A 25,054-nucleotide genomic window follows, 5' to 3' on the forward strand; every position below is an offset into this window, starting at 1 on the left:
TATTTTTCAGAAATTCTTTAATAAGCATCTCAGTCCATTTATTGCAGAAATCAAAGAAAAAAAAAATCCTAAACATCGAAAATTATACCAACACAGAAATTATGTTGATTTCTCGTATAGAAAATTTGTATTTATTTTATTGTTCAAGGTACATTCTATTTCAAACAATCATTAACTTAACAATATCTTAAATAAGGACTGAATAATATATATATTTCTTTCTTTTCCGAACGTAAAACTGGTCTCTCCATAATATTAACTCGAGCGGACAAAATAAAATTGTCAAGCTAACATGACTGAGCATAATAATATTGCACATGGTGTGTGATAAGATTCTGACCAAATCAGTAGATCTTTAGCAAAAACACATTGAATTTCAAAGATAATGTAAAAATGTACAGTCCTCATTAAAAAAAAGAAAAGCAAAAAAAGAAAGAAAGAAAGAAAAAGAAAAAAAAAACAATAACGATCTACACGCCTCACTCTATTTTGAATCCCATAACACATTCATAAAATTCAGAATCGTATCACGTTAATGCACACTTATTTTGGTTGCATATTGTTAAAAAATTCTTTGACAAAATATTCATGGGCTATAAGATCGTTGGACTTGATACACTATGAGGCATTACCTCTTGCAATGTAATAGTGAAAGTTACATCACTATCACAGACGCTAGCTCCTATGCTCAGGTTAGCAGAAAAATACATGTTGGGACACATAGAACAGAAATGTTCGAGTTAGTGGTTCAGAGCATAACTCAAATCACTTGTAGCATTCAAAAAAGTCCCTTGTAATCTTAAATAGTACCAATAGCCTTTAAATAGTCCTGCATAGAAAAATAAATTAAATATGAACTTAAGTAATCTACCGATTGACAGATGACAGTGGTCTTCAGTGTTTTTGTCCTTTATGATTATTTTTTTTGTTTGTTTTTGTTGTTGTACGTTTTCTTGAATCCGTTTTACGTCTCGATGGGATTGTTCTTTGTCATTTAAAAACTGCCTCACAAATACAAATAATGTCGACTTACAAAATAAATCAGATACGCTTACATGGCAAGCAGCTATGGAGATATTTTTCTTGGGTTTATGAATGTCCTGTCATGTGCCGTACCCAAAAACTTTAAGAGGAATCACATTTCGTTAGAACAAATTTCAATGGCTCCTTACAGAAACAATAGACGGAATAATCCAGACGGTTAAAGACGTTGGAACTGTCAGTGCTTTCAATTACAACTGAATCCACCAGTTTCAAGGCCCCAAAAAGTGTCAAATTAAAATCCGGGGGGATTCCGAAAGGTTCATGCCTGTGCCCGGCTTGCCAATCTTCAACTCCGTTTCATTTTGTCATCCAAAGCACCCTAAAAATACTTCCAACCAAAAACAACGAACAAGGGACAATATGCATTACACTCATGATACTCTTTTATGACCCAACAATTTGTTTAAAAATAAAAATTCAAAAAAGCATCTGGTAATTAAAAAACAAAAGCGATAACTTGATGGAACCCATTTCATTAGCAGCAAACTACACTTGTATATAAGATACTCTATAACCTCTCTTATAGACTAATGATTTTTTTTTATACTTTATAATGGCATCATCACTTTAGAAAAAATAATAATATTTGAAGTTACACAAACACCAATTCTAAGTTATAGTTTAGTGTAATGAAATCTGTGTCCAGTATTCCATTGGTCATGGATATTTTCTTTTTTCCAAAAAGGCACTTTTTTTGTAAGTAGGGGGCACATGAAGATGAGAGGCCTAAAATTTACTGAGTGCTGTCTGTTCCTCTAGTACTTGAAGATAGTCAGGGGTCCCTTGGAGTTTTGCTTTTAGTTCATAATATTCACTTTTGCGCTGCTCAACAACTATCTTACTGTGGTTACCCCCTATCAATGACTTTTTTGTTTTTTTGTCATGTGGTTTCTCGGGGTAACGGATCTCAAAAGCACTCACCCCTATACTGTTGAAATCCTTTTTGTTCTCCAAGTAGTTGTGGAGGAACAGGCTGGACTCTCTTCCAGGTAGGAACTCCTCCAGCTCATCAATGGTACTTAATCGTTTCCTGGCGTCCAGCGTTAGAGAGTCCTTGTCGTTGTCTGCGCTGTTGCGTAAGAACATTTTCGGTCTCTGGGAGTCGGCAAACTTGAAGCCGGCATCTGAGTCTCTCAATCCACAAGTGTGGGCTTTGCTCATGTGCTCAATGGTCTGCGGGATAAAGGTCTCCCCGCCCAGGTCATCGTTTTTGTTGCATTTGTGGTTGTGCCTCCTCAGCTGGAGCTGCATGGAGCCACACTCCTGGTTGCCAAGTCCCTCCTGCCTCCCAGCAGGCTTTTTGTTTCGCCTGAGCACGAAGACTAAGAGGCAGAAAGCAACAAACACTGTGAGGATCAAGACCACCAGGATGCTCAAAATCATGATTGACAGAGGCACCGGCCCACCAGGAGGTGCCTTCCCGACTCCAGCAGGTGACATTGACGTGGCCAGAGGGGTTGCGCTAGTCAGGATAAAAGGAGGCCTGGCTATGAGCTTAGGACACAGGATCTCGTTTTTCAGCTCCCTCAGCTCAATGTTTGCAAACTGCACTGGGGATGCACATCTGACCTCCTTGGCAGCCACCCCCTCATTCAGCTTCTCCAACCACAGTTTCAAAGCGACTAAATCACATGAGCATTCCCAGGGATTGCCTTCAAGATCTATCTGAGTGAGAGATTTGAGCTGGTCCAGCACGCCACTCACAGGCAAAGTCATAAAGTGATTGTTCTTTAGATTCAACCGAGCAAGAGGCACACCAGCAAAAATGTACGCAGGGAGGCTTCGGAGCACATTGTTGTTTAGATACAAGAGCTGCAAATTTGGCATGGAGTTAAATGTCCCCGCTAACACCTCCTTTATAGCATTATATTCCAAATACAAATACTGGAGGTTACTGAGGCCGAGGAACATTTCCGGGTGAAGCTGCTCAAGCTGATTTCCATTAAGGTATAGCCTGCGCAGGTTGGTCAGATTTCCAAACACACCTTTTTGAACAGTGGATATTTGATTACTGCCCAGGTGTAAGAGATCTAATCCTTCAAACCCTTGGAAGTCAGTGGGGCTGATATTTCTAATGTAATTACCACTGAGGTGCAACTTCTTGGAATTTGGAGGTCTGGGTGTAAGATCAGCTAGACTCTGGATATTTCTTTCCTGACAACTCACACTGATGCCGAAATCAGATGGATGAGCTTTGCAAACGCAGGGCTGAGGACAGGAAAGGGGAGGGACTCGGGTTTGGTAGGATACGATTTGGCCATTTTTACCCACTGGAATACCAGCAACAATTCCATTCCCATAGATTTTGGAGGGGTTTGTAGTTTTCGGCGCTTTGGTAACTGAGGGTGCTATTGTAGACGGTGAAATGTTAGATATGGTGTGTCCAAAATCTGGCTGAGAAGGGGGCATCCTCACATCAAAGTCACTGCCAACTCCGAGAGGGCATAGTTCTTGTTTATTGGTCTCTTTCAAAAGTCGGCCATATAAGTCACTGGGAGTCTCACATATAGCCTCTCCAATGAAAATGTTATAGGGCATATTCTCCAACCAAGCTTTCAGAGGTAACAAATCACAAGTGCAATTCCATGGGTTGTCATCCAGTTGCAATTCCACTATCCTTCCAATATGCTCCAAAACTCCAAGGTAAGGGAGTTTCTGTATCCGGTTTCCTCTTATATCCAAGTGTGTGAGGGAGGCAAAGCGGAATATGTTCTCAGGCAGGCTCTGTATAAGATTGTCATTTAGAATTACAACCTTTAGCTTATGTAATTTGTTGAAGGCTCCCTTCTCAATATACTTGATTAAATTGTAGTCAGCCTGGAGGTATTCCAAGTTTTCAATCCCCCGGAAAGTGTCAGCTCTGAGCTCTTTTAATTCATTGTTATTTAAGTGCAACTGTTTTAATGCACTGAGTCCCATGAAGGCCCCTCCCTCGATGTTCTGCAGCTTGTTGTTGCCCAGCTGGAGAGAAACTGCGTGCGTGAAATTCAGAAAAGTGTTCGGGTAAAGAATGTACAAAAGGTTTTTCTGGAAATTCAAATGGTAGAGGCTGGATTGTGGAGGGAGCAGCTGCGTTGGCCTGTACACAGTTATTTTCTCACAGTTCACATAGAGGACGTTCTCAATGGACATGCAAGAGCAGGCACTGCAGGTCTCGGCTGAGAGTTCAGTATCCGAGTCAGAAAATGCACTCGATACGAAAAAGGCCAACAGAACAAGCAGCAGCATTTTTGCCTTTTAAAAATCCCCCAGAAAACCATTTAGCAACCTTAGGGGAGGGGGAGAACAAACAGAAAATCAAAACAAGTATGGTTTGCACATTTTTACACAGCAATATCTATAGTTTGCATAGAAGTACTGTATTAGAATCTGACTCAACCTTCTGCGCATACAAGTTAACAAAATTTGTCTTTGCTTGCTGTCTAATTAATCCACTGTGATACACATATATAATAAGAGCAACTGCTAAAATGCCAACTAAAATATATCAGATACAATCAAGAAAAAACTCATTTTTAAATTAAAATCCATTTGAAAGGACAAAAAACCCTTTCCACACGAATTGAGGGCATCATTATCATGCAGGGTGTACCAGAACAGCTAAGCAAAATTTTTATGTGCTAGTAATGTGCTTTCAGATTCTCGATTGATTCTCAAACACTGTGCGCAAATGATATAACAATCAGCTCTGAATAACCGAAAAACTCACCAGCAGCGTCCGAAATATCGCCTTCTCTCCAGAAGACACCGTACTTTACACGGGACCTGGAGAATTTGTCCATTCAGGCTCCAATTTCAGCCTTCGCGTCTCTTCCAGTCAGCCTCCACTTGTCCTGAACGCACATTCTGCCATTAATCCCCGAGACAGCCGAACACTGGAGGGGCATAGCAAAAGCTCAGGAGGACAAATTCACCCGAAAAACCAATGGAGAACTGACGAAAGGCGCATTTCTGCATTGACTCGGTTGTGGAAATTGCTCCGGCATTCTTCGCTTCACAAGCAAGGAGAGGCCAAAAGGAAAAGGGACGTTGGTGATCAGATCTCCCTTTCAGTTGCCACCCCCAAACAGTTCCGTAGACTTAAAAGAAATCACGCTGTTCTTGATTTTTCCCTAAGCACTGATAAACGCTCAACTCACGCTCTCCAAAACGATGCGCTCCGATGTGACTGCGAAAAAGCGGGGCGAGAGACAGCGCGCTCCCATATTCAACGAAGGCAGATGCGGAGGATGAATAATTCAGTTTTAGTCCCGGCGTAGTTCAGCAAAGAAAAGAAGAAAAAAAAGAGAAAAGTCCGCGCTTTAAAAAGACAACGAAACTCGATTTGGAAACGACTTATTCTTCTTCCTGCAGACTTTGGTGGAATAAGGACGCCAGCGCGCGTCAGAGAGATCGAGTATTCCACACCGCGGTGCGTTTGCGCACGGTGAAAGAGAAGAGAGGAGGGAGGAGAGGGAGAGGAGAGGAGAGGAGAGGAGAGAGGGAATGCAGAGATGGAGAGATGTGGAGGAGGAGGAGGAGGAGGAGGAGGAAGAGGAGGAGGGGGAATTATAGGGCGATAGCGAAGACTATTGAACTCAACTTTAGCTAAACAGCACCCCAAAGCAAAGTATATTTTCTAAAGAAAGGGGAAAAAAACAAACAAACTTGAATGTTATGAAGAAAATGAAATGAGATTGATTATTTCTGGATGCGCAATTTGCGCCCCGACAATTGTTTTTTTTTTTTTTTTTTGCGCTTTTTTAGTGTGTTGTGTCTTGAATCTATATAGTCTTTATAGTCGTATTCTGTGTGAGCTGCAGATCCAAGAAGACGTGTCCACATGAAGCCCCTTGTGATTGATGTGAGTAAAGCTGACAAACTGCAGGTGGTCGCTCGGTAGTCCTCTGTTCTAGATTCAGGACAGAATTATCACACATTTTGGACCGAAGGACAAAACAGGTCAGGAGTGATATCGCAAAAAAACAAACAAACAAACAAATAAATAAATAAATAGATAAATAAATAAACTATGTAAGAAGATCGGTTCAGTGTGACATTCTGTTATGGAAGGGGTTAGGTTTGAATAGAGAGGTGAATAAAAGTTAAAATGGTGCCCCCATCTGGCACAAAAGTGAACTTTACCACACATGACTCATTTCTGCTGTCGATAATAAACTATCTCACCTCTCCTGATTGGTCATTATTATTATTATTATTATTATTATTATTATTATTATTATTATTATTATTATTATTATTATTATTATTATTATTGGATTCTGTTATCCATCACACTGGATATAAACACATCAGACAGTTTGTCACAACAGACACTTCTGTCATCTATCTAACACACTTGCGCACACACACACACACACACACACACACACACACACACACACACACACACATAGAACAGACATGCACCCAGTTAATACCTCCGTAAAATCGAAAAGCGGAGAACAGCTGTCTTGCAAGTGATTGCAAGGCTCACCTTTTTTTTTTTTTTTAAGACCCATGAAGGCAGCCTTCTCCTCCAACTGCTCCTCTGAGAGAAGTTGCTGAGGCGTGCAGTGTACAGTAGCAAAAACAGCAATTTTTTCCTTGACAAAAGAAAATAAAATATCAAAATAGAATCTCTTCCTATCCACACTTGCTGTGTAGCAGTTTACCTTTTAAAATTTCAATAATGTACACTCCTGGTGATGAAAAGTACATGATGAACTTTAGTTTCGACACCCTGTGTTTAGCATGAAGCGACAGCAGTCGTTCGGTTCAACACAGGGAAGTTGTGCTTGTCGTTTTCCCTCTCTCGGGTTTCTGCCTTTGATATGGTAAGCAGCTGCCTATTTTTAACGAGCAGTAGAAAAAAAAAGAATCACACAAAAATGGATAAGATGGTAAGTAGTGGTGACATTATTTTGTTGTTGATGCTTGTTTAGAAGCTGCTTGTTTTTTTTTTACTGATTCAGTTTTACACATACCAGTCATCTGCCTTTCCTTAGAGAGTTAAAGGTTTAATACCTTAAATGGAGGTCAGAATTTTTGCAAAGTTCTGATACAGTATGTCTTTATGGATCTTAAGAAAACTGTTCATGATGTGAGGATACACCCTTAATGGAACTGGCAGTCCATTGTAATTCACCATGTACTCAAAGTTCATATAATTTAGTGGTTAGAATCCACCATTGACCTGTTTTTTTGGAGGGGGGGAACAAACTGAAGAACCCAAAGACAACCAACATGGGAAGAACATTCTCAGAAATCCAAACAGACAGTAGAATAAGTTCTGGATTGAAGCCTGAAGCTAGGAGGCAGCAGCATTGCCTGCTGTCTGACAATCTACAAGGCTCTCTATATAATTCTGGGTTTTAATAATAGTTTTAAAACTCTTTAAAAGAAATTTTCTTGTTTGTTTGTTACCTCTGATGTACCGTTCTAGTATAGAAAATCTCCCTCTCTTCGCAGGTTGCAAAAAGCTTATGCAAATTGGTTCCATTTTGGACTAAGTGTCTTTAAGTACTTAATGGATTATCTTAAGGCTCCATACTGAATCTGTGCAGACTCAAGCATTCCTTAGGGTTTTGACACTAGATTATAGTGAATTTAGTTGCGTATAAGCCATTTTTACCCCCTTTCTCACTCTGTTGCTATATTTATGTCAATAAATGAACATGCTTGTGCACCCATATGTGGAGAAATTAAACAAGAAAGGGATATCACCCAGTTCTAACAAGCCAGTCTTACTTCACAAATTACTTAACAAATACAATTATTACAAACAAATAAACAAACAAATAATTAAATACATGATTACATACACCATCAAACAAAGTTAATGTATTTTTATTGGTTTAATATTAATTAAATACCAGACTCCAAATTTGTTTTTTAGGTTAAGGATGAGAAAGGCTAAAGTCTACTCTTATAGCATTAGGAAAATGCTAATGGTCAGTGTACTGCGGACAGTTTACTGCTTTAAGATGATAAATTAATTTCATTTAAACAGACTTCACAGGGAAGGAACTGCAGGTTTTATGGTTTGAGGATTTTTCTGCAGCAGCAGATGGGCCTCTTGTACAGCTACATCGGAGAGCAAATGCAATTGTTTATTAGGACCTCCTTTAGCATCATGAGGTTCCTTCACTGTGAGCATCTCCCAATCAGCCTGAAATTTTCATGCAAGACAATGCACACTGCCAAACTGCAGAATGGCTAAAGCAGTTCCTTAAAGCTTAGAACACTGAAATAATTAAATGGCCAGCCAAGAGTCCTGAGCTAAACCTGATTAAAAACCTCTGGAAAATGCATGACAACAAAGTTATTACTAAAAAAACACTACATTCGGTTTTAGTGCTGGAAGAGACTGGAGGAAGCGCGAACCAAAATCTCAACACATCAATGCTAGAGATGCTAATGATGTCCTTCAGCCACAGATGTGTTGATACCATTCAAAGCAAGGGCCTCTAGACTTCCTACTAATCTTTGACAGCTGTAACCCTCAAAAATGTATTCAAAATCTTCTTTTGCACTACAATGGTTGCTGTTCTCTAATTTTCATCATTGTGTTTTCCACAAAATAAAGGTTTTTGTTGCAGTACCTTGGTTATTTGGTAAAACATGCTAGCAGAATAGAGGTCTAAGTAACAATATTAAAAAAAAAAAATCAAATGTTCAAAATGATTAGTAACCTTAAAATCAATATTTCTGACATTTACATTTTTGAAAAAGCATTATTGATTGTGGCATAAGTGGTCAAGTCTAAGGGTTGTTGATTGGAAGATTAGGGTTCATGCATCAGCACTACCAAGCTGCCACTGTTGGGCCCTTGAGCAAGTCCCTTAACCCTCACTGCTCCGGTGTGCTGTATCATGTCTGACCCTGTGCTCTGACCCCAACCTCCAAAGTTGGGATATGCGAGGAAAGAATTTCACTGTGCAGTAATGTATATGCTACAATAATAAAGGCTTTTATCCTATATTAATCTGGCCTCTGAGCAGAGGCAACCAGGTTTGTTCTAAATATCCTGGTACTTGAAAACAACCTTCTTCAATGTATAAATAAAATATTCTTTCACAGTTTAAATTTTACTTCATATTAATTTCATTCCTAGATTTGTACAAAATAATAATTACTTATCAACTTTATGTAGATAGCAGACATGATACAGATTGAGCTGGGCCTATAGTGGAAATACAAATAAAGTGCCCCTTAATAAATAAATAAATAAATAAATAAATACTTAAATAAATTAATAATAATAATAACAATAATAATAATAATAATAATAATAATAATAATAATAATAATAATAATAATTTGCAACTGGTAAAGTTGGTATTTAAAGCACGGACACTGTATTAGCAGTTCTGAAGTTTTCATAATTAGAGAAGCATTAAGCAAGTAATCTAAATTGGCAGCCAAAAGGCAAGAGATATTAAACAGACAAGAAAAAAGTGCAAAACAGACAGCGTAAAAGCATCTAGGGATAAAAAGAGTGTATGATCAAAACGTGTAAAATCAATAACTAAAAATATTGTGAAGTGCACCGTAGGCAAAACCTGTGACTAAGCTATATGGTTTATTGAGTTATGGCATTTATAAACAGAACCTTAATGAATGCACCAAGTCAGTAGGAAGATGAGTGGGAGGAGGATCTTGCAATGGTATTGGATTTAGATGTGACAGTAATTTTGTGGGATGTATATAACAAATGATATGAAATTAAACCAATATGAGAGAAAAAAGTCAATGTATCATGAAGTGGAAGCGCTGGGTGAGAGATGAGCTAAAGGGGTAATGACTAATGTGACACATATAAACACACCTCCTTTAAAATAGAGAGCAAAGAGGATGAAGAGGTGAGCAGGCAAAAAAACTTTAATCTGTTTGTTTTTAATAAAAAAAGGTTTTAGGTCTCTTGGCATTACTAAGGGACACAAGCTCACATTTCATGAGTTCACGTCTGCCACTAACATAGATGCATATTCAGAAGTATTTAAGCAATTATACAAATTGCACACATCAGTATTTCAAAACTCTAGTATTTCATAACTACAAACTTAAAAGCCTAATGAACTATGATATCCAGTACATACATACATACATACATACATACATACATACATACTGTACATACATACATACATACATACATACATACATACATACATACTGTACATACATACACACATACCTGTACATACACACACATACATACATACATACATACATACATACATACATACATACATACATACATACATACATACTGTACATACATACATACATACATACATACATACATACATACATACATACATACACACATACCTGTACATACACATACATACATACATACATACATACATACATACATACATACATACATACATACATACACACATACCTGTACATACACACACATACATACATACATACATACATACATACATACATACACACATACATACATACATACATACATACATACATACATACATACACACACATACATACATACATACATACATATATACATACATACATACACACATACATACATACATACATACATACATACATACATACATACATACATACATACATACATACACACATACATACATACACACATACATACACACACATACATACATACATACATACATACATACATACATACATACATACATACATACATACATACATACATTTCTTTAACTCTTATCTTACACTGGCTCGCAGGAAGCCTGGAGCCTATGTCAGGTCACTCAGGACACAAGGTATGAGACATCACAAGGCACAATTACAAACACACACACACACACACCCACCCACACACCATTCACTCATTAAATCCATTTAGAGATGCCACTCAGCCTCCATTGCATGTTTGGACCATAGAGGAAACCGGGGGACCCAAAGGAACCCCCATTGCACAGCTAGAACATGCAGAAAGAATATGTTTGCATTGTTTGTTTTTTTTTTTGTTGTTTTCTTTTGTCTCCTACAAAAACAGAAAAGTTAAAAACACTTTTTCTTCTTATTTTGTGGGAGTTTTGAGGGATTTCCTATGGAGACTATTAAAACAATACATTTTTTTATAGATAACGAGGAGAACATCAATCTGCATAGATGCAACCAAAATATTAAATGGATTACAAATGTGCTTTCCTGATCACAACAGCGAGAATAGTCCATTGTTCAAATGCTGAGATCCTTTAGTATCTTTATGGCCATGGTTCAGCACGGCTTGCAGTAGATAAAATGCAGCTCAGTTGATCACATCACCCTTGCTCTCCTATACTGCTTCGTGCTGTTCCCAAACCAGGGTGTGATGCTTCCTGTCAGGAGGAGCTCAGTGGTACAGGTGTGGAAATTCCTTTGCATCTTAAATGACCTTAAATGAACAGTGTTGTCAGCAAACTTGACTTTGTGATCACAGTTTTATATGTACAGTGAGTACAGCAAGGGGCTCAGGACACAACCCTGGGGTGCTTCACTGATAAGGATGAATGTTGATCTATCAGGGAATTATTGTGTTAAATGTTGAGCTGTAGTTTTCAAATATTTTAGCTTCCAGGTGTCCAGATGACTCATGCGTGAAAGAGGTGTATGATGGCATCTTATGCTTGAGAGTGTGAACTGTAATGTATCCAGAATGTCAGGTAATGACAGCCTTTCAAGCACTTCATTACAACTGAGGTCAGGGCTACCGGGCAGTAGTCACTGAAGCAAGCAGCCTCGGGTTTCTTTGGGACAGCAATGATAATGAACTGTTTCTAGCATGTGGGAATTATTGACTGTGCCATGGAGATGTCAGTGAACACTGGTTCTAGCAGGTCAGCACAGGCTCTAAGGACCCGACCTGAGATGCCGTCTGGTCCTGCTGCTTTCCTTGTGTTCACTCTCCTGAAAGCCTTCCTCACGTCATGCTCTGATGATGAAAGCATTTCCTGCTCTGACACACTCCTGTGCAGCTTCAAAGAAAGCGTAAAAAGTGTTCGCCAGAGACTTATCCGAATTCACCATTCTACAGGATGGTGTTTGAGGCTAAAGTCTGCTGTCATTTTCTGCCACAGGCTTCTGGAGCCATCATGTTGGAATTGGGTCTGTAGTTTCCTCCCACAGTGCCACGCTCGACGTCCTTATTCACCATCATGATCTTCCTCGTTCTCACTCTCCTCTTCTCACTGTGGATTTATTACCATTTGTGTACCTTCAGCATCACCTTCAGCATCATCCTCATTCTCACTTTCTCGATGTACACTTACAGTACACCGTCTCATTCTCACTAGTATTCATTCGGAGTTCTACACCTGCTTCATACTTCTTTTATTTATAATAAAAGATGCTTACATCTTAAAGCTAATAGAATCATGATAACTGGAACTTTTTAAAAAGCCTATTTTTAGTAGAGAATCTACAATGTTGAAGATGCAAACTTTTTTGCTCCTGTTTTGATGAATGGAGTCAAAAAATGTACTTTTAGACATTTTTAAGTCACTAACTCTCAAGTTCTTATAGACTACTAAATGATCTCACCATTTTCTCACCGCCGCCATTCATAACTTTACCCATGAGCTGTTTTGTAAGAATTATTGTAAATTTACGATCATCAGACCATCCTGACTACAATCTCCTTTGATCCTATAAGTGTCATATATTGCAGTGGAAGGCAGAGTTTCAGTAAAGTCTTTTTTTTTTTTTCAGAAGAAAGAGTGGCTTCACTTGTAAGCTATCAGAAAACGATCTGTACTCAGACTCTGTCAGAAAAGGAACAATACCATAACAATCTGCTTTCTGTTCCTTTCTCTTTGAAGCTCTTTTCTCCTTTTACATGAAACATACCGCATTGACATTTTTTTTTGCATTCCATCCCATCCCATCCTTTAACCCCCTTTGCTTCTCAGTTCTCCAGTCATTTAACATTGTGACAATGAGCTATTAAATAAAATTGAACTGAATTGATCAATGATCCCGATAACACTGTACTGATAGTGAGGTATGAAGGTGGAAACAGTACTGAGGCATTAATAGGAAGGAAGGAAATTTGAATGGTGTGATATACAGTACTTTGACATATCAAGCCAAAAACCCGAATCTGGGGTGAAGATAGACGTTTTAAGAAGACCTCAATGACCTCACACGTACAGTTTAAAGTACAGCTGACAAAATAACTGAGTATTTAACTTTAAAGTGGATATACTGTATGCACTGGAAGGACTAAACAGCAAAAATTGGGTCTGAAAACCTATTGCACCTCTATAACATGGTGCATTTAGGTGGCCAGCAGCAAAAAGACTGAGACTGAGACTAACACACAGTCAAACACATAGGTTGAGGGTGATGAGATTGAATGCCAAAGGCTATACATTTGCAGACAACACGGTGTTACAACATCGAACCCATTTCATAAATTGTATTTTATCCTTTTGCCAAATCCAATATTGGTCACTCTTTGCTCACAGTGGTATTTACAACAAGGTCCGCTGGGCGCTGGTCCAAAAATGAAATGTGAATATTGTCCCTTTCTGTCTGCTCCCATCCTCTAGCATTATCAGAACTGCAAATGAGAAGTGAGTCATGTGATATCCGTTCCTGAAGGTATTCCCCCAGCCTGATACATTAGCTGTGGATTTAGCTTAGCAAATAGCAATTGAAAAAGGATTTGAAATGAAATTTTAAACTACATCATTTTAGGATGGTGATATTTATTTAGTTATGCATGCAGGATAATCACAGAATTAATTTTAAGTAATGACATCATGCAAGATAAGACCAAATGTAGCCAACTTTTTAATCTCAAGGATCTTCTTCATGATGTAACCCATTTTCCAAGCGTTAGCTTAAGGAAGCATGGGCCCGAGTAATATTTCTGCTAGTGTAGAAAACAGGATAAAGTATCCTCAAAGCTGTCTGGCTCATCCTGTAGCTTGATGCTCAGTGCATGTTTTATTATCGGTGGAAGCTGGGCGAAATTTTAAGAAGCTGTACTCCCTGGCTGAGCCTTGACCATTTGAGCTTCTCGATAGTCATGATTCACGGTTCTCGCTGTCAGGTTCATTTCTCAAGCACCAATATATCCTAGAGACGAAATCATGCAAGCCTGGGAAAAAAAAGTCAACTGAGTTATCTAAGCTGTTATGGGAATCAATCAAGTGTCCAGGAGTGCATGTGGCTCTAATATCATATTGTGATTAACATGTCACTGCGGAATACAAACAGAAATGATAATAATGCTCTGTCAATACTTTTTGGATTGTGTGTAGTTGGGTCAGAGTGTAGAGCATCTAGAGGCTAATCTTCCATCTCTATGGAGGGCTGCACTGTGGCATTTTGAGGCTCAGGCAATTTTGGCCTTACACAATAAGCACAAAATAAACAAAAGGTCAGCCTTTCTCTGCTTATCGCATTGCCTTTTTGACATTTTCCCCCCACCCCTTAAGTAAATATCGAAATATCTTTCTGCATGCAAGGTCATGTCTGCTCAGACTGTGGAGGTGGGCTGCTAGATCTACATTAATGCTAGGATATTAATCCTCCCACTAGCGCACTGTTAGAGCAAATGATCTCATCTTTGTCAAGCTCACACCTTTGATATGGACAATTAATGGCGGTATAGAGAAACATCAGTCAGAGGATGTTAATGTTTTTACGCCTTGTCGCGCTGTAGCCCATAGTAAACCATCTTCAGACAAAAAATATTTATAACGATGAGAAACAGGCTGCTTCAATAAGATCAGTTGTCTGAAATCTCATTGAGCTATATTGTGCTTTGATTTACCGTACATATCTTGGCATCAAAATAAAGAGTGTTTGAAGGTTGCACACTCCACAGACACTGAAATGTCAATATCTCAGTAAACCCCAGATGAACATTTTATTATTTATGAAATGAAATGTCTGAAACTATGCTGTGATTGAGAACTAGTTGTGTTGTTGTTGTGGTTGTTTCAGCATGCCTAGTGTGTAGACAAGTAAACAAATGTCAAAATCCAAGCTTAAAAGTGTGACTTTTTGAAACCTTTCTTAGATTGAGAGAGATTTTTTTTATATGCACTGGTAATACTAAACGTAGCCATAGCAGCAACTCTTGAAGCCTTGAAGCATAAGATGGAAAATATATAAACAAATAATAAATTAAATTATGTGTCTAGCTGAGCTGCAAAGCTGCTTTTTCTCAACAAAGCAAAGGACGGACTAATTTCACCAAGAAGGAAAATGCAAACTGATTTACATGACATTTCAAAAAACAAACAAAAAAAAAAAGAAAAAAAAAATGTTGAAAAAAAGACAAATAATGATAGCGTTATCCTTTCAGCTCAAGCAACAAGATGAAAAAGAATGAACTGAATTAATGAATGAATGAAAGAATGAATGAATGAAGGCTGGTCTTGGAAATATAAAAAAAAGGACTGTGATATCTTAGGAACATTCTATAATAATAATACTACTACTACTACTAATAATAATAATAATAATAATAATAATAATAATAATAATAATAATCATTATTATTATTATTATTATTATTATTATTATTAGTAGTAGTATTATTATTAGTATTATTATTATAATTAAGGTTTTGGTCTGCTGCATTGCACCCAGTGACCATTGACCAGTTTCTGTCAAGTGAAATTGAATAATAAAGAGACCAAGTAAGATTTCTGGTTGCAGATTTAGTCGCAGTGCAGTCAGTTTTCCTTGACAGGTTTTGCCGTGACAGTAGCTGAGCAGCCCGGCTAGCCACGGACATGCCTGGGGGGCTTAGAGAGAGTGCAATGTATCTGCACATCTCTGCCCATTTCAGCCAACACAGACGAGAGACAGAGAAGAGATTTTGGCATGTGTCAACAAAATCAGTTTATGCCAGCAGTGAGCCCCATCTGCAATGTCATCCAAAACTGTTACTACAGGGGTTTACAGGGACACGCTTCAGTCACAAGTGGCTTTAACACCGGGGGGAAAAGATTTTTTATATAAGGAAAAAAAAAAACATTAACACTTTCTGTTTTCCTCACTGCTAGTACATCATCAGTCTTTTTTTTGGAATGAACCTTCTTCCTTACATTTCATTTCAAACATTTTATTTGGTTAGGTGACTCTAAAACATCCTGTCACTCACAAAAAAAATACAATTATTATTATTATTAGTAGTAGATGTTATAGAAGTAGTGGTTGTAGTTTCAGTAGTAGTAGTAGTAGTAGTTTCAGTAGTAGTAGTACCAGTAGTAGTAGTGGTCGTAGTAACAGTAGTAGTAGTACAAGAGCTTATATTAGTAGTAGTAGTGATAGTAGTAGTAGTAGTTTCAGTAGTAGTAGTACAAGAGGTAATATTAGTTGTAGTATCAGTATCAGTAGTAGTTTCAGTAGTAGTACCAGTAGAACCAGTAGTATTAGTAGTACAAGAGGTAATATTAGAAGTAGTACCAATAGTAGAAGTAGTGGTAGTTATATCAGTAGCAGTTGTAGTAGTACAAGAGGCAATATTAGTAGTAGAAGTAGTAGCAGTAGAAGTAGTACCAGTAGTAATAGTAGTAGTAGAAGTAGTAATCGTAGTAGTACAGTACAAAAGCTTATATTAGTAGTAGTAGTAGTAGTAGTAGTAGTAGTAGTAGTAGTAGTAGAAGTAGTAATAGTAGTAGTACAAAAGCTTTTATTAGTAGTGGTAGTAGCAGTAGTACAAGTAGTACCAGTAATAGTAGTAGTAGTAGTAGTAGTAGTAACAGTAGAAGCAGTATCAGTAGTAATAGTAGTAGAAGTAGTAATAGTAGTAGTACAAAAGCTTATATTGGTAGTAGTAGTAGTAGTACTAGTAGTAGTAGAGGTAGTAATAGTGGTAGTACAAAAGCTTATATTAGTAGTGGTAGTAGCAGTAGTACAAGTAGTACCAGTAATAGTACCAATAGTATAAGTAGCAGTATTATTATTATTAGTAGTAGTAGTAGTAGTAGAAGTAGTACCAGTAATTGTAACAATAGTATAAGTTGCAGCAGTAGTAGTAGTAATATCAGTAGTAGTAGTAGTAGTAGTATCAGTAGTAGTAGTAGTAGTAGTAGTAGTAGTAGTATCAGTAGTAGTAGTAGTAGTAGTATCAGTAGTAGTAGTAGTAGTAGTAGTAGTAGTAGTAGTAGTAGTATCAGTAGTAGTAGTAGTAGTAGTAGTAGTAGAAGTAGTAGTACTGTAGAAGTAGTAGTAGTTGTAGTAGTAGTAGTAGTATCAGTAGTAGTAGTAGTAGTAGTAGTAGTAGTAGTAGTAGTATCAGTAGTAGTAGTAGTAGTAGTAGTAGTATCAGTAGTAGTAGTAGTAGTAGTAGTAGTAGTAGTAGTAGTAGTAGTGTAGAAGTAGTAGTAGTTGTAGTAGTAGTAGTAGTAGTAGTAGTAGTAGTAGTAGTAGTAGTATCAGTAGTAGTAGTAGTAGAAGTAGTAGTAGAAGTAGTGGTGGGAGTAGTAGTACTATTATTTATAGTGGAAGAGGTAATATTAGTAGTTGTAGTACCAATAGTAGAAGTAGTAGTACCAGTAGCACCAGTAGTAACTGTAGTAATAACTCCATTAATTACTTCTGTCAGTCAATAAAAAAATAGTAATGTTGCAATTCAACAGAAGTTCATACTTGGAACTGATACCAGTACAGACATTGAAATGAGTCACACCAGATTGAACAGTTTTTGTTTTGCTTGCTTTCATGTGTTCCTAGCAACAAACATTGTCCTCAAGCTAAATTGTAAGTCCTGGTATGATGTTAAAGCAGTATATTTAACATATAGTAATTAGGATAGTGAAGACTTTATGAAATGAATGTCAGTATAAATACGTGTATAGTTTAAGTTTCATCTGTACTATGTGTGTAAGTGTAAAGTATAATAGAGAAGGTAGAAGGACAAAGTGGAAAATGTTCATCAGGTGTAAATGCATATTTTAATAAGTTAAGAACTCTTGACTATACAAAGTATATTTTATGATAAGGGAATAAATAATGCATGTTTAAAATTGGTTAGCATTTTTGCATCGCATCTCAGTGCTCTCCCCATGCTCCAGGGCTTTCCATGCTTCCAGGTACTCCGATTTCCTCCCTCGGTCCAAAGACATGTATTATAGGCTAATTGGAGTTTCTAAATTAACCATAGTGTGTGTATTTTTGTTTTAGTGTGTGCGTCTGTGCCGTGCAATAGGATGGAACTGTGCCCATGGTGTCCAATGCCTTGTGCCCTGAGTCTCCTGGGCTAGGCTTCAGGGAACCTGTTACTACTGGTACTGCTTTTAATCTTGCCTGTATTTTGGGGTGAAGATCTAGGAATTTTTATACCTAAATTATAAATAATTCCTAGATCTTCACCCCAAATTACAGGCAAGATTAAAAGACATTTTCCTGAACAATTTTTTTTTTTTTTTTACCACTAGTGATGGTCTCGTATTATTGCTAAACCTCTGGGCAACATATGTGCTGCTAAATTTACATCTGCTTTGGATTCAGACAAAACTGTCCACCTTTAATTGCTAAACACTGAGTATACCAAACAGAACATGCAATCAAACACACTTTAGATATCAACTTCCCATATGGCGCATAATGTTTATAGTTTGTTTTTAGGCTTGTACACCAACCCTAAAAACAGGAGCAACAGCTTACTACCACTGTCTCTGTGTGTTTATTCAAAATGTAATATGAAAACTGAAGGACAAACAGAAATGCTCTTGAATCGCACTTAAGGATAGAACTCTTTTTTTTGAAACATACTCTATTCAAAAGCCATCAAACTGATGGCAGAGGGAGAGAAAAGAAAATGCTGTGTGCTTTGATTTATGTTGCTATGTTGCTAGGCAACTGCATATGTTTCTACATCATCTGACACTGAACGCATAAAAGCTTAACCTTTCATGGAAATGAGTTTATACATGACATATTGTACTGTTCGGTCAACAAATAAAGTAAAATGTATGTAAATTGACTTGAGGGTTCTAAAGATATGTTTATCTACAAAAGGACCTCCTGATTGCCCATCATATGACAAAAAATCTTAATTAATCTCTCTTATAAAACTGTTAGTCTGAAGACATGTATAAATTTCACTGTTTAATGGGGTTATTAAGAGTGATTTATTCAACTCTTTTGTTGTCTTTTTTGTTGTGTTTATTGATAACCTGCTTTATTTCATTACGTCATTTCTAAAAATGCTTTTCTTTGTGTAAAGCCATAAATTCCAATATCCTTGGCAATCCCACGTCTAAGTGACGGCACTCAAACTGACGTCTCCACCGCATTGGTAACCATGGCAGATGGTAATAAGCAATGCAGTGAGGATTAATTCTCATACTGTAAGGCCTTTAGTGAAATTTAATACTTCAAGGCCTTTAGTGAATTCTGTTATAGAAGTGTATTTAGCTGTAGATACTTTTATAGCAAAATTGTTCAAACTTATCTATAGGTCCTTGTGTGTAAACTGACACGTATCTCACGTATCTCAGACTTACTCTTGCTTAAGGATTTAGACATTCGAAGAGGAGACACTAACTACACGTGGTCTTTCAGGACAACAACCTCCTAATCAATACCCAATTGTCGGACTGAATATGACTATAGAAAGGACATTATGTAATAATAAGAATAACAGTTTATAATCACACCCTAAAGTGTCACCCAAACGAGGATGAGGTTCACTTTTGAGTCTGGTTCCTCTCGAGGTTCCTTCCTCTTCCATCTAAGGGAGTTTTTCCTCCCCACAGACACCTCAGGCTTGTTCAATGGGGATAAATACAAACACATTTAAATATAAGTCTAACATTAATCTTGAACTTTTGTATAATATTAATCTTTGTATAATAAACCTTTTTTTACTATATTTCTTATGTTTGGTAAAGCTGCTTTGAAACAATGTCCATTGTTACAGTAAATGCGATATACAAATAAAATAAAATTAAATTGAATTGAATTGAACTCACACATAAACATGAGTTACTTTTACTGTGTCTGTTTTTGTCCACCAAATATCCTGAAGTAGAAATGCCCAGCAGTGACGGCTTGGGTTGTCACATGCCTAGGATATTTTCTATTTGAATTTCATTGGTTTTATACCTGTAGGTGGTGATGAGTTTGGTTGCACTGGACTGAATTTGTACATGGTTCTGCGCTTATTCAGGAAGTAAACTAACCTACACATGTGACTCCACAGCACACTTGTACCATGAGTTGCAGGGTGAGAACATGCCTAGTGCAAAAACCACCTAATTGTGATCACCCCATTATTAAAGATGCTGTTGATTGTCCATTTCAGTGTACCTGAGCCATTGAAGACTTACATTCATGTTCTGTGTTAACAGAAATGGAAACTAACCCTAGACTTCTATTGCTGGTGTAGCCCAAATGTCTCAAGGACTGGTCTGTTGTTTATTCTGAGATACTTTACTCCACAGCTGTAAAGAGTGTGTATTTGAGTTAACATAGCTTTCCTGCCAGCTCCAACACATCTGTCTCCATTGACCTCTCTCATCAACAAGGTCAAGTAAATGCTGCTCATTGGTTGTTTTGGTTTTTCCCACCCTACTTAAAAATCCTCTACATACCCTAAAGATCCATGGTCTAAGTCACTGAGTCTAAGTCACTGAGATTACATATTTTTTCCCCCAGTTCTGATGTTAGATGTGAACGTTACCTTAAAGCTTTTGACCAGTACCTTCATGGGTTTATGTCTTGTACTTCTACCGCATTTGTTTTGAATATTACTCTACGTATTGCAACATTGCAGAAGCTTTTACCAGCTGATATGTAATAGCAATTACCTGTTTTCAGAAATTGCCTCCTTGTGTTTGTTAGTATTATGTGTCAGAAGTCTCTTCAGGAGCCCTGATAATGAAGTTCATCTCTTTGAGTCCACTTTCCACTTTTCTTTCACTATCCTCTAATTGGCACTTTTTACAGCTGGCCCTCCAACATGCTTTGCAAATTTTGAAATCCTCTCTCTGAAACCAGATCACCACAAATCTCATTTGGGTAAAATACTGCGGTTCTTGTCCATCCATCTCCTGCCATCACTTCCTTGTGTTGTTTTTAATTAAGCAGTGGACACACAATAAATTAATAAACAAATCAAACATGATGGGGTCAAGCAGGACAAGCAGCAAAAAACACAAACTGGTCCTGAATATGAGTTAATTTCTCTCCCAATGGGAGGTGAACCCGTCTGGTGTTTAATTTATTTTAGGCTGGAATCCTGTAATCAAAATTCATCAAGGTCCGGAAATGTTATTTACACTGAGGGAAAAATGACAAATGTATACAGAGGACAGTAAGACTTTACTGGAATGGAATAATGGGTTAGACAGTTTATTTTCCGTCCCAGCTTGGAGTTACAAGACAACAACCTAAAATGACTCTTTACTTACCAAATTAATTACAATCCTTGTATAAATGTAGATACTTTTTTTTACAATAGTGATGCGATTATGTACAAAGAGCCAGTTCTAAATTAAATAAATCAGTTTTGGGATATCTGATGTAAAAAGGAAAATCTTTGAAACCACTGCATTGTGAACGAGACGAATCTAGAATTGGCTAAAACCAGTCCACTGCTAAAAGTGAGCTAGGGACACTTTTAAGGACCTTGAGTGGAATTGGACGATGCTTTTGTTTAAGGATTTGTGTGTAATAATCCTCACATGCACACACACACACACACACACACACACACACACACACACACACACACACACACACGTATAACATGCATCTCCTCATATGGACCAGACCTAGGGTATGCTGCTGTAATAAAATAATCAACTGGGTTGTGTTTTGTAACCTGGTGTGAAGTGACTTCACTGCTTCCACTTGAAAACTGCTTATTTTCCAAAGCCCCAATTCTTTTCATTCATCCCATAGCAGCAATTTGCCAATGGTGCATTTTTTTTTAAATGAATTGAATAACCACTTTATATGTTATTTATATGTAATGCCACTTTATCCAATTTGTTCATAGTTACTATATGTTAAATGCTGCGTTACATCCATTCCTTCTATACATGTTAAACACATTCTATTAATTAAAATCTCTTCCACTATATTAACAATTCGAAGTTTCTATTTATTAAACAGCAGCACATTTTTAAACCATAAGTCAGTCCTTAGATTTTGTGCACACCCCACAGTGCCAAATCCTTTTAAAGGAGTTGTTACTATAGAATCAATAACATAATAGGAAACGGTCAAATCTGCTGTTCCAAAAAAAAATCTTCACTATCTGACCAACGAGAATTGAGCATTCAAGCATTCAGTACCTTGATATAAATCTGTATACAACACACGCAAAGACACTAACGAGCACTGAATACAGGCAATCCGCAACAATATCCGCCAAACCTCTGCACTCTAATTTCCACCACAGCTTCACTCTAGTTGGCTATCATTTATGTAATAGATATTCATTGTCTCTGTGCGGTAGTCTGGTGGTTCTGATCCCTTCCTCAACCTGTTGAGTAAAGATGATGTCGGCCAGCTGCAAGACTCTATCAATGGCTATGCAGGGAGTACAGTTTCATGCCTTTGTCCCGTGCGCACTTCATGCGACCAGGTTTAATTAGAATCCGTTTTAAATATTCATAGCTGTTGTGTCCTAACCTATAATGCTAGGAGGAAACCAGATAACCGGAGTAGAAAGAAACCTGACAGCACAAACATACTCGCTGACAGCTCCAAGCTGCTGGCAATTAATTAATTACCCTGCCTGGTTGAGGTTTTTAATGTATATATGCATTCATTCGATCATGAACAGCGCTGAACCATTAAAATGAGGGCAGGCAGGTGAAGGACCCTGGAGTTAATGCGTCTACAGTGTACAAAGCAGGTTGTTTATGAATATGTATGATATCTGTGACAGGGTTGCAAAAGGTACAGAGGCTGCACACATTATGTAGCCTGTTTCATTACAGTGAATGGTGTGTGTGTGTGTGCGTGTGTGTGTGCGCTATGGGTTACAGTGTTCTTTCCTCATGTTCAGGGCCTGACATGACACTGGGGGCCTGGGCATTGATAACATTTCTCCGGGCTGAACAAAAGGAAGTGGGGCAAAGACGAAAGCAGCTCGGTCCCAGAGTGTTTAATGCACATGTCGAGATAACTGAAAGGATAACCTGGCTTTTCGGCTAAGCTCTGCCATTTTAAGGCTGAGTTGCTTACAGGCTTCAGGAGATGATAGGATTGAAAAGGAAATGTATTTTCAGGCTCAGTTTTAACCAGCTGCTTTCCGTGACTTTTATTAATAGAATTGTTCAATTGCAGCAAAATGAGAGGTTTGTACAGTACATTGTGCAGTTATACAGGGTTGAGTCATAATTGCGTTGGTCTACTGTATTGTGCCTCAAGCCAAAATCTGGCAGATGGTTGGATACCTGGTGAATGACATTTTTCCTTGTATGATTACCTGGAATGATATTTTCCTTCTTTTTTTTTATACTTTTAGAGAGCTACTGTTATGCTTTAGTGAAAAATATTAACAAATATAATCGAACAAAGGAATTAGCTTAACAAAGAGGAACCAGCAAAAAAAATAGATAGACAAGCCAGCAAGATAGACAAGCCAGCAAGATAGATAGATAGATAGATAGATAGATAGATAGATAGATAGATAGATAGATAGATAGATAGATAGATAGACTATAACTGTGAACAATATGGGCAAAGACTGGTCACAAACATACAATTTAAAAAATAAACACCATTTCCAGATTGTCCTTTAAGTGGATTGAGGGAAAGAATTACATTCCAGCTTGGCCTTCCTGTTTGGATCCTTGTCCCCATTTGATATGACAAAGCCTTTGAAATCGAACTCCCAGCCCTCTGATTTGTCTGGCTCGGTTTCATTTCTCTTCCCACCAGGCCGACACGAGTGGGAGGAGATTAATCTTTTAATATCTAGTGCAGAGTTAATCATAGTCAGAGCTGACCTGCAAAAATGTATTGGAATGTCATGAATGGGTGACACAGGAAATGAACCGTGGCTGAATGAAGTTGGATGCAGGTCCCCCAGCTGTGGCCTGGTACGTGATAACCGCACAGGCACAATCATTCAGTGGGCTAATCATGTGGCACGAAGCGGAAAAGGTCCACACAGGGTGAAACGGAGCCAATGAATATCAGTGCACATTTCTATTTACCCCAGAGACAATAGGGGAACTGGCCTTGCTCCTGGTGTGATGATGTGGATGAAAGCTGGGTTTTTCTTCTTATAGCCCGTAGTCTCATCTCAAACATAGGATCATTATATTACTTTAGGAAGTAATTGAACTATGACACTGTTTTCATCATTTTGTTATCGGAAAAGTACTCTGTATCATCTCCGATCGTATTATAGGATAAAAGCATATGTGATAATCTCTCTCTATCTCTCTCTAGCTCTTTCTCTCTCATGATGTACATGCACTTCTGCTGCCTGCTGTGATGTCAGTTCCTGATCCTGACACACTTCTATTGTTATGGCTCCTCTTATCCTCTGGAACTTATCCTGAAACTCTTCTGTAGCCGTGACTCTCTTTCTGTAGCTGTGACTCACCTCCTGCTTCTGTGGCTCATCTCTAAAGAATTCCACTTCTGATAAAACAGTTTAAATCCTTTTTTTTCTGAATGAAACAAGGAGAGTTTCTTGGAAACTGTAGATTTGCACATAAGAACATGTCCAAATGGTAAAGTACTATATATATATATTGTAAGTGCCATACAAAGGAAATTTCATTGAACTGCATTTAAATGGTGATTATGACAATTGGTAGTCAGGTTAGTTTTAAACATTATTTAAACTATTTTTTCTTTCAGAAATCCAAACCAAGGACTTCATTTGTATATGAAGTACATGATGTATCTATATTTGTATATGATATATATATATATATATATATATATATATATATATATATATATATATATATATATATATATATACTGTAGCACACAGTTATATATGATGGCTTCGTATGCTATATCATTACAAGAAAATTGGACGAACTCGGCCTGCACAGAGCCCTGACCTCAAGGGATG

General features: G+C 37.6%; 1 protein-coding gene across 2 annotated transcripts; it reads right to left on the minus strand.

Annotated features, from left to right (window-relative positions):
* Positions 1 to 483: 483 nt before the first annotated feature.
* On the minus strand, positions 484 to 5,460 carry slitrk4 (SLIT and NTRK-like family, member 4). Of its 2 annotated transcripts, XM_060885972.1 has the most exons (3): positions 4,754 to 5,460; positions 1,966 to 4,312; positions 484 to 1,372 (listed from the first exon to the last, which is right to left on the minus strand). In XM_060885972.1, exons 2-3 carry the CDS (start codon positions 4,270 to 4,272, stop codon positions 1,364 to 1,366), a joined length of 2,316 nt encoding a protein of 771 aa, XP_060741955.1. In that variant the 5' UTR covers positions 4,273 to 4,312; positions 4,754 to 5,460; the 3' UTR covers positions 484 to 1,363. The 2 variants fall into 2 exon arrangements, with proteins under 2 accessions (XP_060741955.1, XP_060741954.1); XM_060885971.1 differs by having other exon boundaries at positions 484 to 4,312.
* Between the last annotated feature and the right edge of the window lie 19,594 nt (positions 5,461 to 25,054).

This window comes from Tachysurus vachellii, chromosome 13, assembly GCF_030014155.1.
Source record: "Tachysurus vachellii isolate PV-2020 chromosome 13, HZAU_Pvac_v1, whole genome shotgun sequence".
Taxonomy (NCBI): domain Eukaryota; kingdom Metazoa; phylum Chordata; class Actinopteri; order Siluriformes; family Bagridae; genus Tachysurus; species Tachysurus vachellii.